This window comes from Myxine glutinosa, chromosome 4, assembly GCF_964187855.1.
Source record: "Myxine glutinosa chromosome 4, kmMyxGlut1.1, whole genome shotgun sequence".
NCBI classification, from domain to species: domain Eukaryota; kingdom Metazoa; phylum Chordata; class Myxini; order Myxiniformes; family Myxinidae; genus Myxine; species Myxine glutinosa.
In genome coordinates this window covers 79,569,155-79,586,731 of record NC_136264.1, presented here as the reverse complement: position 1 = coordinate 79,586,731, position 17,577 = coordinate 79,569,155, and the positions used below count along the sequence as shown (strand labels likewise).

At 42.5% G+C, this 17,577-nt stretch overlaps 1 protein-coding gene across 4 annotated transcripts; it reads left to right on the top strand.

Moving 5' to 3' along the window:
* Positions 1 to 5,063: 5,063 nt before the first annotated feature.
* MYORG (myogenesis regulating glycosidase) lies at positions 5,064 to 16,360 on the top strand. 4 transcript variants are annotated; one of them, XM_078776066.1, is made up of 3 exons: positions 5,064 to 5,108; positions 7,998 to 8,229; positions 13,593 to 16,360. In XM_078776066.1, exon 3 carries the CDS (start codon positions 13,621 to 13,623, stop codon positions 15,763 to 15,765), a length of 2,145 nt encoding a protein of 714 aa, XP_078632192.1. In that variant the 5' UTR covers positions 5,064 to 5,108; positions 7,998 to 8,229; positions 13,593 to 13,620; the 3' UTR covers positions 15,766 to 16,360. The 4 variants fall into 4 exon arrangements, with proteins under 4 accessions (XP_078632192.1, XP_067968860.1, XP_067968862.1 ...); XM_068112761.2 differs by lacking the exon at positions 5,064 to 5,108 and adding an exon at positions 5,188 to 5,338; XM_068112760.2 differs by lacking the exons at positions 5,064 to 5,108; positions 7,998 to 8,229 and adding exons at positions 5,188 to 5,338; positions 5,938 to 5,972.
* Positions 16,361 to 17,577: the final 1,217 nt, after the last annotated feature.

The following is a 17,577-nucleotide window of genomic DNA, read 5'->3' as shown; positions in this document are numbered from 1 at the left end:
TTAAAGTAAACAGAAATTAGTTTTGAAGATAAAGTTTTGAAGAAGTTTTGAAGAAGATGTGTCACAGGACGAGCTTCCTGTGACATACCACACAATGCAGTGTGTGAGTATTGCCGTATTGACCATGTTTGGCTCTACATATGCATGTGAGCAGTCATTCTCGCATATGAGGAACATTAAGACCAACCTACGCTCACGTTTAACTGATGGAAGCCTCAACGCCTGCATGAAGCTCAACCTCACCACGTATGAACCAGACTACAAGGCCATCAGCAAAACCATGCAGCACCAGAAGTCGCATTAAAAGTAAGACATATTTAATTTATTATACGTTAAAAATACTATATGGCTCTCAATGAAATATATTTAGAAATATTTGGCTTTTATGGCTCTCCCAGTCAAAAAGGTTCCTGACCCCTGATCTAGGCAGACCTCATAATTTGTTTTTCCCAAATTTAGTGAGTCTCCAAGGTAGGCTCCACAGTTAGAACCATCTAGGCAGACCTCATAATTTGTTTTTCCCAAATTTAGTGAGTCTCCAAGGTATAACTCTTTGGCTGGGTCATCAAGGTAGAACTCGTTCAGTGGGTTTTGTTTTGATAACTCACAATAAGTATCATCATGGTAGAACTCTTTTTCAGGATTTTGTGGATCTCCAAGGTATAACTCTTTGGCTGGGTCATCAAGGTAGAACTCGTTCTGTGGGTCTTGGTTGTTCAAAAGATCTTCAAACAAAAAAATAACTTTATCCCAAGTTGTGTTAAAAGTAGAATTTTCATTTCGTAGCTCAGATACAATTTCCTCCATCGACAAGAGGTTCGAGTCCAGTTCATCAATCTGAAGGTTGAGCGCTACACAGGTAGTAGGACTCCAAGGAATAGCAAAGTTATCCCATTCCATTTCGGCATAGGAGTCCATTCTCAAGTGAAGCAGAAAGCGTGTTTGAAAAAGCCTGTGTGGTCGGTGCCTTTTATAAGAAGGGCTGGGTGTGTGTCATTTCCTGTGGAAATTCCCTGGGCGTGTCTTAACTGGAAATGATGTGATGGAAATTCCCTGAAAATGATGTTATGTATTACCTGGAAATGATACAATGCTGAAGAGTTTATAAAGTGGGTGGGACTTAGCAAAAGTGGGCGGAGCTTAGCAAAAGTGGGCGGGGCATAGCAAAAAGTGGGCGTGGCTTAACAAAAAGTGGGCGGTGCTTAGTAAAAGGAGGGCGTGGCTTACCAAAAAGTGGGCGGGGTTTTTCCAAAAAGTGGACGGAGCTTAACAAAAGGTGGGCAGAGCCTACCAAAAAGTGTGTGGCACTGGAGGCGCTCAAATAAGAACATTGAGGGAGGTTTACCATTTTATCTTAGCTCAGTTAAAATATCTTAATAAAGAACCAAACTCAAACATATTTTTTGTTAATGTATTAGACGGTGAAGAGAGTTGTAGGAGAATTAAATTATTTCCCACGCATAAACAAATATTTGTAGGGTCGTTGTTTGAGTGGGTTATATTCACCAGATGATATTAAGAGTAAAAGGTTAAAAGGTCCATGAGGTCAGAAGGATCACAGGTGTTTAAGTGGTCTAATGAATAAGGATAACATGTCAAAAGGTTAGAAGGTTCGTAAAGAACAGGGTGAGAGAAATATAGGTGTTTAGGGGCAATGAGGGAGGGAAAGAATTAATATGGAAGTGAATGGGTCAATGTTTGAGTGGGTCAAAGATTAATCTGCCAGATGATATGTAGAAGAAGTATGATAGGTCTATAAGAGAAAACAAATATTTGTTTATGCGTGGTCTAATGAACAACATTAAGGATAGGTACTACAGACAAAAGGTTCATAAAGATGAGGGTGGGAGAAATAGAGGTGTTTATGATTTTTGAAAAAGACAAGGGGGTAAATGACATTAGATAGGGATTTCCCATGTTAAACGGAGGTGTCCCAGAAGCAACATTATTACACTACTGATGTGTTTGTTTGGCACATGTGTTATTTTGGCGCATGTGTTGGTTTGGTGCATGTGTTAGTTTGGCGCATGTGTTAGTTTGGCGAATGTGTTGGTTTGGCGAATGTGTTTGTTTGGCGAATGTGTTAGTTTGGCGAATGTGTTGGTTTGGCGCATGTGTTACTTTGGCGCATGTGTTCGTTTGGCGTATATGTTCGTTTGGCGAATGTGTTGATTTGGCAAATGTGTTAGTTTGGTGAATGTGTTGGTTTGGCGCATGTGTTAGTTTGGCGCATGTGTTGGTTTGGCGAATGTGTTGGTTTGGCGAATGTGTTTGTTTGGCGAATGTGTTAGTTTGGCGAATGTGTTGGTTTGGCGCATGTGTTAGTTTGGCGCATGTGTTGGTTTGGCGAATGTGTTGGTTTGGCGAATGTGTTTGTTTGGCGAATGTGTTAGTTTGGCGAATGTGTTGGTTTGGCGCATGTGTTAGTTTGGCGCATGTGTTCGTTTGGCGTATATGTTCGTTTGGCGAATGTGTTGATTTGGCAAATGTGTTAGTTTGGTGAATGTGTTGGTTTGGCGCATGTGTTAGTTTGGCGCATGTGTTAGTTTGGCGAATGTGTTGGTTTGGCGAATGTGTTGGTTTGGTGCATGTGTTAGTTTGGCGCATGTGTTGGTTTGGCGTATGTGTTAGTTTGGCGAATGTGTTGGTTTGGCACATGTGTTAGTTTGGCGAATGTGTTGGTTTGGCACACGTGTTAGTTTGGCGAATGTGTTGGTTTGGTGCATGTGTTAGTTTGGCGAATGTGTTGGTTTGTTGCATGTGTTATTTTGGCGCATGTGTTGGTTTGGCGCATGTGTTAGTTTGGCGAATGTGTTGGTTTTGCACATGTGTTATTTTGGCGCATGTGTTGGTTTGGCGCATGTTTTAGTTTGGCGAATGTGTTGGTTTGGCGCATGTGTTAGTTTGGTGAATGTGTTGTTTTGTCGCATGTGTTAGTTTGGCGAATGCGTTGGTTTGGCGCATGTGTTAGTTTGGCGAATGTGTTGGTTTGGCACATGTGTTCGTTTGGCGAATGTGTTGGTTTGGCATATGTGTTAGTTTGGTGAATGTGTTGGTTTGGTGCATGTGTTAGTTTGGCGAATGTGGTGGTTTGGCGCATGTGTTATTTTGGCGCATGTGTTCGTTTGGCGCATGTGTTAGTTTGGCGAATGTGTTGGTTTGGCGCATGTGTTAGTTTGGTGAATGTGTTGGTTTGGCGCATGTGTTAGTTTGGCGGATGTGTTTGTTTGGCACATGTGTTATTTTGGCGCATGTGTTGGTTTGGTGCATGTGTTAGTTTGGCACATGTCTTGGTTTGGCGAATGTGTTGGTTTGACACATGTCTTGGTTTGGCAAATGTGTTGGTTTGGCGCATGTGTTAGTTTGGCAAATGTGTTGGTTTGGCGCATGTGTTAGTTTGGCGAATGTGTTGGTTTGGCTCATGCATTCGTTTGGCGCATGCGTTCGTTTGGCGAATGTGTTAGTTTGGCGCATGTGTTAGTTTGGCGCATGTGTTAGTTTGGCGAATGTGTTGGTTTGGCACATGTGTTATTTTGGCGCATGTGTTAGTTTGGTGAATGTGTTGGTTTGGCGCATGTGTTAGTTTGGCGGATGTGTTTGTTTGGCACATGTGTCATTTTGGCGCATGTGTTGGTTTGGTGCATGTGTTAGTTTGGCGCATGTGTTAGTTTGGCAATTGTGTTTGTTTGGCGCATGTGTTAGTTTGGCAAATGTGTTGGTTTGGCGCATGTGTTAGTTTGGCAAATGTGTTGGTTTGGCTCATGCATTCGTTTGGCGCATGCGTTCGTTTGGCGAATGTGTTAGTTTGGCGCATGTGGTAGTTTGGCGCATGTGTTAGTTTGGCGAATGTGTTGGTTTGGCACATGTGTTATTTTGGCGCATGTGTTAGTTTGGTGAATGTGTTGGTTTGGCGCATGTGTTAGTTTGGCGCATGTGTTAGTTTGGCGAATGTGTTGATTTGGCGCACGTGTTAGTTTGACGAATGTGTTGGTTTGGCGCATGTGTTGGTTTGGCGCATGTGTTAGTTTGGCGAATGTGTTGGTTTGGCGCATGTGTTAGTTTGGCGCATGTGTTGGTTTGGCGAATGTGTTGGTTTGGCGAATGTGTTAGTTTGGTGAATGTGTTGGTTTGGCGCATGTGTTAGTTTGGCGCATGTGTTAGTTTGGCGAATGTGTTGGTTTGGCGAATGTGTTGGTTTGGTGCATGTGTTAGTTTGGCGCATGTGTTGGTTTGGCGCATGTGTTAGTTTGACGCATGTGTTAGTTTGGCGAATGTGTTGGTTTGGCGCATGTGTTGGTTTGGCGAATGTGTTGGTTTGGCGCATGTGTTATTTTGGCGCATGTGTTGGTTTGGCGCATGTGTTGGTTTGGCGCATGTGTTAGTTTGGCGCATGTGTTAGTTTGGCGCATGTGTTAGTTTGGTTCTGTTTTGCCAAGTGTCGCTCTTCGAGTGATTTTTACCCAGCGTGCACGAACCTGAAAAGCAGGGATAAGAACTCGGGTGCGTACATACGTGTCTGCATTTTGTTAGGAGTGTGCATCAAAAACTGTTCAACGGAGGAGATTTAAATTTATCGCATGTTACATGACGATTTGATATAGCGCATATTACTTAATTACACCGTCCACTTGAACTTGCATGGTGAATTAGACAAAGCCTATAAATGCCCGGAGATTAAAACAAAAAAGAAGAAGAAGACTTGGCACGCACCCAAGTCAATTCTCAAGACTGCGTGGGGTCAGTATTCTATGAATACCATCTTGTTATAAATATGTATTTAAATGATGACACTGATGGAAATGGATTTTTGCAATGAGGTGAGTAGGACTCGCGCGGTGTATAACCATAGACCAATATTGTAGCTCGGCTGTGGTTTTCGTAATCCTTCCTGGTTTACAACGAACAACAAACACAATGGTAAATACTGCATGAATTTTGCTAATACCGGGCACGCAATTATTATAATTCTAAAGACGTCTTCAAATGATGACCCTGATAGAAACGGATTTTTGTAATGAGACGAGAGGGACTCTTGGGGTGTATAACGACCAATATTATAGCTCAGCTGTGGTTTGCGTACTCATTCCTGGTTTACAACGAATATAATGGTAAATGTATTTTTAGGTACATATAGATCCTTTAAACTATTAGTATTACTTTGACCCTGTAACGGACGCCATTGAAGTCTATAAGATATGTAATCAGCGTGTTGGACGTAATTAGTGTTTGACAGATTGGAAGGGCATTTGATTCATTTTTTCATAATTACGGTTGCCATTTTGGTGAAATCGATGTTCATATTTCGAAAATGTCAGGTGTTTACCAAGCGTTTCCTCAGGTACGGATCCGGACGAGTGTTTCCGATCCCAATTACCGCAAACCGAGCTCGGCCTTTTCACCCCTTTCCTTTCGGTGTTTGGGACCGTCTGAGTGCTCCTTTCATGGTTATGAAACATAGGGAATGTATTTTATTTATCGTGGTTGTTCGTCTCGTCCGGTCATGTAATCGTTTACGAGTCTCGTATAATGTATAATAATATTCGGTTGAGTCGGCCGTGTTCCACACTTGTGCGGTAATGAAGCAGTATTTACACGGAAGGAAGGAATATAAATTTGTCTTTGCTTGAAATCGCTGCCCTTGTGTGTGGAGGCCCGGAACCTCATGGGAGTTTGTCACGATCGGCTGATTCGTATTGCAGTTACCCGCGAGAGGAGGCCTTTCGGACCATTATGCCTGTACCACATAACATAACCAGACCAAATACATCCGTCAAGACGACGCAATGTCATTGGGGGAATGAGGGAAGGAGTGGGAATGAAGCAACATGGCACGTCCAGTGATAATGTGATATCCCAACGGTGGCAAAAAAAATGGGAAAATATATTTATTTTCAGTATTTAAATTTTTTTAAACGATATATATATTTCTTTTTTCAGGAGGCTGTTTGGGGTTGGGTGAAGGCAATTCTTGGGTGAGAAACGCACATTTCCACACACTACTCCTTGAGATCCCCCACATACACAACACTCCACACAGATGCACACAATCACCCATCCATACTCAAGCTCCCTAAAAGTCTTGTCAAATATCCCTATCTTCGATACTTCCAGGTACATATCTGATCCGAATTAAAACTTATTCTGCTGCCACCACCTTTCCAGGAAGACAATTCCCTGCATTAACTACTCTCGAGTGAAAGACCCCTGCCCTACCATCTTAACTCTACCTCTTACGCTCAGATTGTGGTCCCTGGTCCTATCACTGTACATTTTGATGAAAAATTATTCCTCACTTATTTTCTCTATACCCTTCATTTTCCTAAACATCTCTATCGTATCCCCTCATAGGCACCTCGTTTGCAATATATAAAGCCCTGTCTCGTTCAGCCTCTCCTCACCTCATAGCTGAGCCAGGCCCGGAATCAATCTAGTAACGACCCCTCTGCACTGACCCTCTCTATGGCAGGTGTGCCCTTCCTGAGTTGTGGTGACCAAAACTGCAGACAATATTTTAGATGGGGGCCTCACTAAAATGTTTAAGTACAGTATATACTTCAATTGAAATAAAATACTGATATTGCAGAAAGTTTTAATAATCTGGAAGTTTAGCGCTACTGAAGCAGTCCTATACACCACACGTATACACTGTAAGGTGACGTTCTGTCGCAATTTTATTAGACGATGGCTTTATTGATTACCATAGAATGCAGCGTTAATCGGCCTCGTACATACAAAGCCAGATCGGCAGTCTTCTTCACCCCAATACTGTCCCTCTCACATGACATGCCCTCATGCTATATACCGATTATTTAGCATGGTTTCACCCATGTCTGCCCCCCCCTCCCATGCCCCCAGGGAAAGAACAAAAAATACCAAAAATCTACAAACAAAAAAAAACACAACAAAAAAAAACATTTTGCATTTTCTTTTATATATATATCTATCTATAATTCCAGTAATCTCTGTGTGTGTGTGTGTGTGTGTGTGTGTGTGTGTGTGTGTGTGTGTGTGTTGTGTGTGTGTGTGTGTCTGTGTGTCTGTGTGTCTGTGTGTCTGTGTGTGTGTTTGTTTGTTTGTCTGTGACCGCTGTTTCTCGACAACCACGGGTCCGATATACTTTAAACTTGCCAGGTATATTGCTGGGGACCCGAGGATGTGCCTTTTCAAGGTTTGAAATTAATCGGACAAGTAGTTACCGAGCTATGTCCAAAAAACGATTCAACCAATCAGAGAGCAGCGAGCTATCACGTGTGCCGAACGTGCCGAACAGACTCTGCCTCGGACGGCACATTTGAGAGCGTATTCATTTATTTCACGTTGGCAAACTATGTTGCCGTTAAACTATGTTTTAAAACGAATTAAAACTAATTTGCGATTCATCGTAACTGCGATTTGCGACCTTCCGGACAGTGAAGACTGCACTTCCGGCAGCCAATCACAGAACGCGTTATTGCGTAGGCGTGGCCGATGTGAGAGCGAGCCGAGCCGAGCGCGTGCGCCATTATGGTTCGTAATTCGATTTCTTCCGGAGAAAATAATAATTTCTCGATTTCTTATGCGCATTATTTCTCCCAATTCAGTCAGAGCGAAGGGCGGAAGCGAAGAGCGTTGTTTTTTTTGTTTACGGGCGTACGGGCGTACGGGCGGGGTAGAGCGTACGGGTAGCGTTATTTTTTTTTTTGGCAAGGAACGGGCACCCACGTACGGGCATGCCCTAGTATATATAAATTGGTCTGGTGTTAATGTGGCTCAGGCATGATGGGTCGAATGGCCTCCTCCCGTGTCTAAATTCCTTGTGTATGGTTCATGGAAGTATTATGAAGGCGATTTGTGTTCTTCAGTGTTCAAGTAAATAATTCAATTAAAATAAAGTTTTAAAGGTGTATTAATAAATAAATTCCTAGTTTTACCCAGTGTATATTACATCACTCTATATATGTAAGACGTTTCATTTGTTCTTTTTGCCTCTTATTTGTGTCCTGTATAATGGGATGCAGGTCTTCAATCTGTGGGAAGGAGAACCCTTCCAACATGTTCATGTAAATTGTTGAGGCCAATATATCCTCCGCAAAGAAAAACAGACCCACCAAGCCACAGAGGGCCACACCACACATTGACCTTTGGACTGTCGCATATGTGTTCAATGACCACGTGGGGGTTTTCAGAGCCCCAGATCCTCACATTGTGCCGGTTGACGTTTACACACGCAGAAAGATCGGCATCGTACAGGTGGAAACTCAAAATCACAATTGTATTGAGAAATGTATGACATTCATGAGGCACAACACAGGCTGGTCTCACAGGCTGGGCAGAGACATCAATGGCGCTGTTCCACAAGCTCACTTTTCAGACCCCTTTATTGCCTCTTCACCAGTTTGGCATGTTTTGTTTGGCGTCTCTCTCCGTCTGCTGCGTCTCTTCACCATAGGGGCTGTCCGCGTCTCCTTGATGTGCCAGCGTCGTTGCCTTTTTTCCATAGCCAGGCCCACGGACTACCCATGGAGCAATCTTTCCCCCTACCCCACGAGTGTCACGCATGTGCTGTCTCTCCGCTGAAGTAGCACACATGGACGCACCATCTCACCATAGCATGTGCAGGGGCTCGTAACTCTGTCACTTGGACATGCCATGTTGAAGTGCAGTGGTATGGTGTGAAAGGATAATGGGGGGTGATTTGCGAGTTAATCACAGAGGGAGAAGAGACACGAGGGTGTGTTTGTAACCCCATGAACAATGACCAATGACCAATTATGGTCATTACTAAATGGGGTCGTAAACCTTTGCACTGACATTTATTAAGAGGTAACTAAAACCACCTTTAGAGGCCATTTTTCCCCGCAAAGCGGGGGTTGGCCTTTTTCGGGAACCGTGGTTGTTGTTGTTTTTCGGTCCCCTTTTTGAAGCAATGTTTTACGGCCGGATGCCCTTCCTGACGCCAACCCTTTTTGCCGCCTTTAACGACAAACAGGGAATTACCAGTGAACTGGTACTCAATTAGCCGACCTCGGAAGGATGACAGGCTGAGTCAACCCCCCTGGTGTTAATTCAGCGATTGACCGGGATTCGAACCCAGGATCCTAGGATCCTAAGCCGGCACCCTAGCCGCTAGCCCAACACCAGGGTTTATTTATTAAGAGGTAACTGATGAATAATTAACCACTTAATCCCTTCCCATTCCCCCCCCCCTTCCCCCCCCCTTCCCCCCCCCCCCCTTCCCCCCCTTCCCATGCCTCCTCCCCCCAAGCCCTCTCCCTTCCACACATCTCCCTGCTCTCAAATGTTGTGTTTGTGTGCTTCACCTTCTCTCCCCATCTTGTTTTCCGCTCCCCCCCCCCCCTTTCCCCCCCCCCCCCCCTTCCCATGCCTCCTCCCCCCAAGCCCTCTCCCTTCCACACATCTCCCTGCTCTCAAATGTTGTGTTTGTGTGCTTCACCTTCTCTCCCCATCTTGTTTTCCGCTCCCGCTTTTTATATATTTTGTTTGTCTGGTTGATTTGTTTGTGAAGTAAATGTTAGCTCTTTCACGAGCCTCGATTCAGTATACAACAACAAAAAAAAAAAAAAAAAAAAAAACTTACGAGCTCCAAAGCCGTTTTCATAACAATATTAGCTGAAGTACCTGGCATTTCCCGGGGAAATTTGTGCAAAGTTGAAAAAAAATTGTGAAATTCCCGTGCAAAGAGTGTTTTAACCTCAGCGTTAACCAGGTTAAAAAAAAGAAGGAATTGTAATACCTGCCACCACCACCAGGTGGCACTACACGGTACACATTTACATAGAGAATTTACGCCCCTCCCTGGCCTCCCACACCCTTGCGTGAGGCCACGGTCACATAGCCTATGTCACCCCCAACACAAAGTTGTATTTGTACCCCGGGTTTGGAGTTTGTAACTTTAAAGATGCGGCCGTGCATAGAATGATAAAGCACACACAAACAGAGATTTTTGCCTTTTATAGGTACTAGTGCACCCGCTCACTACGAGAGCGGAAAAAGGGTCACTTCTCTTTGGGGTATGTAGATTACAGTCGATCTATGGTCGGATCTCAAAATCTTGTTTGTTCATTTATCAAGTTTCTTGTGGAGACATCGCCAAGTGGTTTAAGCATTTGAGCAAGCACTCCATTCAAAACCATTAAGGAACGGGTGGCTTGGCAAGCGCTAGCTAGCTGCTTGGTAAAGGAGCACAACCCGAGTTTCTCCCTTTCAGTTTCGTATGAAACAGCAGGAGTGAGTTTCAAAAGTTTGCTACGAAAAATGCCACGTTAGCGCCAGGAAGGGCCATGTTATTAACCCAATATTTGTGGGTTATATAGAGTACAGTAGATCTTCGCTCAGTTCTGTAAGTAAACCTTACTTCACGGATGTTGGGATTCCTCCAAATTTCTTCATTTAGTGTTATAAAGAGCATTAGCGACTGTTTAAAAAGCTAGTTTTTTTTGCCTTTGCTATTTGGTCAAAGGTCAAAGGTCAATTATATACTTTAACAAATCCTAGATGGTGCCAAATCCATACACGCATTAACGACTGTTTAAAAAGCTAGTCATACGTGTTTGTGGTTTATAATATTTTTACTTCCGATTGAAGCCGTTGCTCTCACGGAAACACCATTATTACTATAAGCTATTTATACACGTTATGACGGCAGGAAAAACACCTAGGGGAGGTGGGATATTATTGGTATTAATATTGTTTTGTAATAACATTAACAATATGCGATTATTATTAATTTTGTTATTAAAAGCGTCTTTGGAAAAATGGCACGATAAATGTTCTTCTTTGGACAAACGCCACGATAAAGCTAATTTAACATTGATATACACCTCAACACGCAACACCATTGACGGCAATGGCGGAGAAAACTCGCTCGGGGGAGAAAACCCCCTTGGGGAGGGGGGGGCAAATGAATGCGCTACAACCTTCATTATGTAACCCTTCGTCATCCTGTCAAGTTTGGTTGAGATTGGATAAGTAACGACGGAATGTATTGGCATCAAAAATTCATCAGATGGACAGACAGACACTAAATGATGTATTTTAGTATGATAGATATATTGTTGTAGTTGTCTGACTCATCCCATTTGCCTGGTGTAATCTCGACGAACTGCGTCAAAGCGGTCGCATCGGCCAACTGATTTGGGCAAGTCCGAACAGGGTTTCGGGCCTGTTTGCAACATTACAGTTTTAAGGTAGAATTCTCGAGCCAGTCAGGCTTTGCACTAATAAGTTCCGTGTGTCTGGTTACCCTAATTAGCAATCAGAGTGGAGATTGCCAGATGCAGGTATGGTTACCATTTGCCATTTGCCACAATCCAATCGTTCTTGTTGAACGTAATTGAGTAATAGGAACGAACTGACGTAATTAGCCAATATAACTTGTGATCAGAACACTCAAATCACTCAAAGAGTGGGAATACAAGGAAGCAATGCAATTACTTACATCAAATCCATACACACCCTCGAGTAATGAATGGACAGTAGCTCCTTATCTACCTATTCCTCATGGGTGGGTCATGCCCCTATGACCTTTCACCTGGAATCCTAGATGGTGCCAAACAACGCCAAGGTTGGCCCGGGTCAGATTATGATGGTGGGGGTGGCTTTTAAAAACAAAACATCTGAAAAAATGTCAAACTCAACAGCTTCCTTCAGAAATGGGTGTGATTTTTTCTCTGTCTACCTGTCTGGCAGTCAAACAACATTGAAAATCATTCCAATCAGGAAACTTACTGTTTTTAAGGACGTCATAATGAACACAAACAACAGGCATGAAAAACTAATGTAACGCGTTAAACAAGGTGGTGTAAAAGACACCGCATCAATGGCATTAAACTTCTGGAATTTTAAAATTATCTTTGACTTAATTTTTTTTTCTATTTAATTATATACTTTAACAACAGAACACAAATCGCCTTTTCAGCACTTTCAAAACTCTTCAGTTTGGCAGCATTTTGGGCAAAATATTACGGCATTTTACGTCATCACGACCAATCAAATTTTCCACCCCGTCCATGTCTTTGTTTCTCAAGACGATGTGGGGTAACGTGTTCCATGAACTCTTAGTTGCACTCGCCAGAAGAGAGGGTATTGCATTTGAGTCTGCTTATCTGTTTGTTTCTTTGTTACTTGCAAAATCGAAGATTTTTTTTGTATAAGTCGTCCCAATTGAGAAGCCTATCGATTTTGAGGTCAAAGGTCATCTGGAGGTCAAATTTCTAAAATCGCCATTTTAAATCCGATTGACTTGAAAATTGAATAGCATTTGTATATCAAGTCACTAAATTGGGAAATGAACTATTTTTGAGGTCAAAGGGTCAAAGGTCAACTTAAGTTAAAAATTTTAAAAATCATCAATTTCCATCTAAAAAGCCGTCAATTCTCAACCGATTGACTTGAAAATTGAACAGCATTTGCACATTGAGTCACTAAATAGGGAAACCAACTATTTTTGAGGTCAAAAGGTCAAAGGTAATCTCAAGGTCAACCTTCCAAAATCATCATTTTCATCTGAAAAATCGTCAATTTTCTTCCTATTGACCCGAGCTTTGATCAAAATTGTCAATTTTAATCTTGATGAAATGGACAATTTGCTGTATCAATGGAATTTTTTTTCTTGGGGAGGGGGGGGGGTGTATTTTGCAAGTATCGTGCTCTGCATGACGTCTTCTTGTTTGTTTGTTTGTTTGTTCGTCTGTCTGTCTGTCTGTTTGTCCGCACAGAATAAATATGATTTTCTCTGCAACCGTTGGTCCGATTGACAGGAAATTTTCACCATAGGTGCAACTCCACCTATATAATTTTCTGATGATAATTTTGACGTTAGAGGTCATGTGGTATGGGCGCCATCTTGGAAAAACCGAAAAACTTTGCACCTCTATATCTCCGAAAGCGATGCATAGAAAAAATTGGGACATGGCTTATTGTAAATAACTCTCCATGGCTTATTGAATAACATATGTAAATGATGTCATAGGTGCCTCCATTATGACATCATAATTCTACAAGTAAAATACTTTATCCGATCAAGATGAAATTTCTTGAGCGTCATCTTGGGATAAATTTGTGGGGGAAAAAAAAATGATGACGTCATTGGTCACATGGTTCGGCCGCCATATTTGTTTTAACACAAAAGCCTTAAAAACCTCCAAAAACATGTCCTTGCGAGGGTCTGCAATCTCTGATTGCTCATTCTTGTTTTATATGCATTAATTATGACTGCTGGAGTATTGGCAAATTGGCAGTGAGACCTGTTTGGAGTGGATATATAACTGATGTGGTGCTCCCATTACTATTTCCAGACAAAACTAATCAATCTTTTTGACTCTTGACTAATGATGCCACAGGTTGGGGAAGAATCCAGTAAATATTATTTGGAAAACCCAGTGAGGAAAACATTACTGTTTTGTGGAAAAGTAAAATTGAAATGAAAAGATAGTTTTTCGTTTTGAATTCATTTTTTTTCACTGCTTGGAGTACGACCACAGCAGAATGATGGTGTTTTGTGGTGTATTCTTGGGAATCTGTTCAAGGGGAAAAAAAATTGTTGAAATCAACACAAACGGTTCTAACTTCATATTTTCCCATTGTGTGAGCAGGAAGGTGTAATGGTGCTTGGTGTTCAGCATGACGGCTGAACCATTTCGGAATCGAAGAAGAAGCACATCTGTGATGGCACAGTTTGGGAGCAGTATGTACCACAGTATGTCCGAGTCACCACCATTCAGTGGTCGTAGAGCATCCATCGAGTCTCTTCGTCTGAGGAAGGCAGCTTGGGCCGGTGCTGCACTGCTGGTTCTAGGGGTTATTATTGCCTGGAGCTACTGTATCTCTGATCTGCAAGATACTTCATGGACTGTTGACGTTTGCTCTCTTTCGGTCTCAGCACAAGGTCTTGCACTCGTGAATAGTTCTGGTGACCTGGTGTTGCAGATTCGTTTTGTTCCGAATGTGTTGGACAGGTTTAAGAACCACTTAAAGCCTTGTAAAAGCACTTCTGAAACTGAGCCAGCAGGATCAACATCAGCAGACATTTCTGCAAACAATGCAAGTTGTGTTGAAATTACAACTAGTGAGTTTTATTTTCAAGTTAAACAGAAACCACCTGCAGAATCTGTTGATTGCTATGAGGTTTCGTGGCATGTTTTGCACAATGATGCAACACCTGAACACTGTGTTGTATGGGACAATGCACTGTGGTATGGTGGTGCGGAAATGAGCAAGCAGACTTGGCCAATCGAGCTCAATGGCTCTATGGATCCTTTAGCGTACGTTCCGAGTGATGTATATAAACATCGGGATCGATTTGGTGGTGTGATGGAACGCTATTGGTTGTCATCCAGGGGCAGTTATATCTACGTAGCCCAGGAAGTGCCTTTGCATGTGGGCTGGAAACCATCGCTATTATGTTTACAGGCGAAGTTTTCACCTCCTTATGTTAAAATGCCAGCCATGAATGCTTCAAAGCGATCCTTCCTGCATTATGACTTGTGCACAAGTAAGGATGTGCGCTCTGCTCATGCTCATGCTGCCAAGCGATTTTCCAAACCAAAAGATGTCCCGGCAGCCGCAATGTTCCGTTATCCTGTGTGGTCTACCTGGGCTCTGTACAAAACTGATGTGAATCAAGACAAAGTATTGAACCTTGCACAAGATATCATAAACCATGGCTTCAACGGAAGTCAGATTGAAATTGATGATGGATGGACAATGGCATATGGGGACCATGACTTTGATAAGAACAAATTTCCAAATGCTACTCAAATGGTTGCCACTCTTCACGATATGGGTTTTTCTGTAACACTCTGGGTACATCCATTCTCGAACTACGACTCGAGTGCATTTCAGGAAGGTGTGCTGAAGGGATATTTTATCTCTATTCCAGACGGACATGTGCCGGCACTTGTTCGCTGGTGGAACGGTGTTGCAGCAACATTAGACGTCACGAACCCCATGGCTCTTAGTTGGTTTGAAGACTCACTACAGCGGCTTAAAAATATATATGGCATTGATTCATTCAAGTTTGATGCTGGTGAAATGTCTTACCTGCCCTCACAATTTGCTACAGCCACCTATCTTCCAGAACCCACCACTTTTGGTAGAGCATATGCTCAGTTTGCAGGAAAATTTGCAAGTAGTGCTGAGGTACGACTAGGCCTCAGGACTCAAGGAGAGTGCCTCTTTGTGCGTATGATTGACCGCGATTCGATATGGGGTGATGAACTCGGCCTCAAATCGATTATTCCAACTGTTCTAACCTTCAGTCTTCTCGGATATTCTTACATTCTTCCGGATATGATTGGAGGCAACCTCTACAGCACTACAAACACGAGCAAATCCCAACTAGATCGTGAGCTCTACATCCGCTGGCTTGAGCTTGTGGCCTTCCTTCCAGCTATGCAGTTTTCAATACCCCCCTGGCATTTTGATGACGAAGTGGAGGCGATTGCACGTAACTACACCTCTCTCCACACGCATCTTGTAGCCCCACTCGTGCTCAGCCTTGCTGCCACCGGAAGTGAGGATCCGATCATTCGGCCAATGTGGTGGCTGGCACCTTTTGAACCGGCAGCACTACACTCCAACTCTCAGTTTCTGCTGGGAGACAGTGTTGTGGTTGCACCCGTTTTGGAGCTAGGTGCCAGGAAGCGGGATGTGTTTTTGCCTCCTGGTACCTGGTGCACTAAAATTGGAACATGCTTTTCAGGAAGTATCTTACTCAAGGACTACAGTGTCATGCTAGATGAAGTTGCATATTTTCATAGAAACTGAGATTATATAAGTTATTGGATAATCTATTATTGTTTTTGGTTTGGCCAAGTCACCTGGTTAAATGTTTGAATATCTGATTACATTCTTAATGTGAATTATCAATGCTTTCGAACTGAAGAACATCCCTCGTGTTTGTAATAGGAATAGAAGAACCTAAATTTGTGAAATAATTGATTATTGGCCTAATGGGGAAACAATGCATTGGAACAGTGCTGAAGAAAGAATATAATCAAGCTCGAATTGCACTGAACCTGCTCGCACTTTTGAAAACGTTTCACGGGTTAAAACTGTCCACCTATCATGCTTTAAAAATGGCAGAAACGATGCCTTCCCCCATGCTGTACGTCCCACGATGCATTATTTGTGACTATTGTATCCTGTCCCTTTTGGGTGGAGATCTATGGTAATACCCTGTGTCATTTTTGTGTCTATATGATCTTCCTGGATTGATTAGTCTTTTTTGTCAATGGTGTTTCCAATCCAGTTCGTCCTTCCATGTGAGTGATTAATCCAATCAAAACGCTGCTGATATGCAGGGCCTGTAAACCCTGAATCTTTGTTTGCCTTTTTTCCTCTTAAAATGAGTATCCGAGAATTCCTGCGTGTGCTTCCGTTTTAAGTTTAGCAAGTTTTATATTAACGATTTTTTTTGCTGAAGAACCCCAAGAGGAGTCCAACACTCGATTATGTGTACTTGTGAAAATGCACATGACTGCTGCACACTGCCTTTATGATTCCTTGCGTATATCTCTCTCGTGTCGGAACTCTTTTTCCTACCAAACCCCTTTCATTTTGTTTTCCAATCCCCTCCACAACCTTGTTCAAAAATTCCCATTTTTTCTTAAGCTTCCAACCCCTTACATTTTAACTTTTTTTTTGGCATTTTGGTATATTTTGATCTACAAATTGTAAAGAAAACATTTTGGTGATCCATCCCAAGTTGCCCTGAGGGTGTTGGTGGGTATCACGAGCACACCAGAACAGTGAGGAGTTACTTCCTCCCTAAAGGTCATTAATTGGCCAGTTGGATTTTTACCAACAATACATTTGTTACAGGACAATTTTTCTCCGATTAGTTTGGTTTGCATCTCGTCCCAGCTATAAACTGTCCTCCTGATGTTTCGTATGCTGGGCGAAGCATTAATGTATGTGCTGTCCCTCAGATGTAAGTTGAACCAAACATCCCATCTGCGAGTATTAGTTGGTAGATGTTAAAGATCCCATGGTGTCCTTTGCAAAGAGAAGGGTAGCTATTGCCAGATTCCTCAACTGCTTAGACAGCAGTAACAAAACACCCAGCATAACCTGTGCCAAGAAACTGCTTCGGCAACATCGATGCTCAATGAAACATATGATATATATATACGTATATACAGTGCATTCAGAAAGTATTCAGACCCCTTCACTTTTTTCACATTTTGTTATGTTGCAGCCTTATGCTGAAATCGTTTAAATTCATTTTTTCCCTCATCAATCTACATTCAATACCCCATAATGACAAAGAGAAAACAGGATTTTAGAAAGTTTTGCAAATTTATTAAAAAGAAAAAACTGAAATATCACATTGACATAAGTATTCATACCCTTTGCTATGACACTTGAAATTTAGCTCAGGTGCCTCCCATTTCTCTTGATCATCTTTGAGATGTTTCTACACCTTGATTGGAGTCCACCTGTGGTAAATTCAATTGATTGGACATGATTTGGAAAGGCACACACCTGTCTTTATAAAGTCTCACAGCTGACAATGCATATCAGCGCAAAAACCAAGCCATGAGGTCGAAGGAACTGCCTGCAGAGCTCAGAGATAGG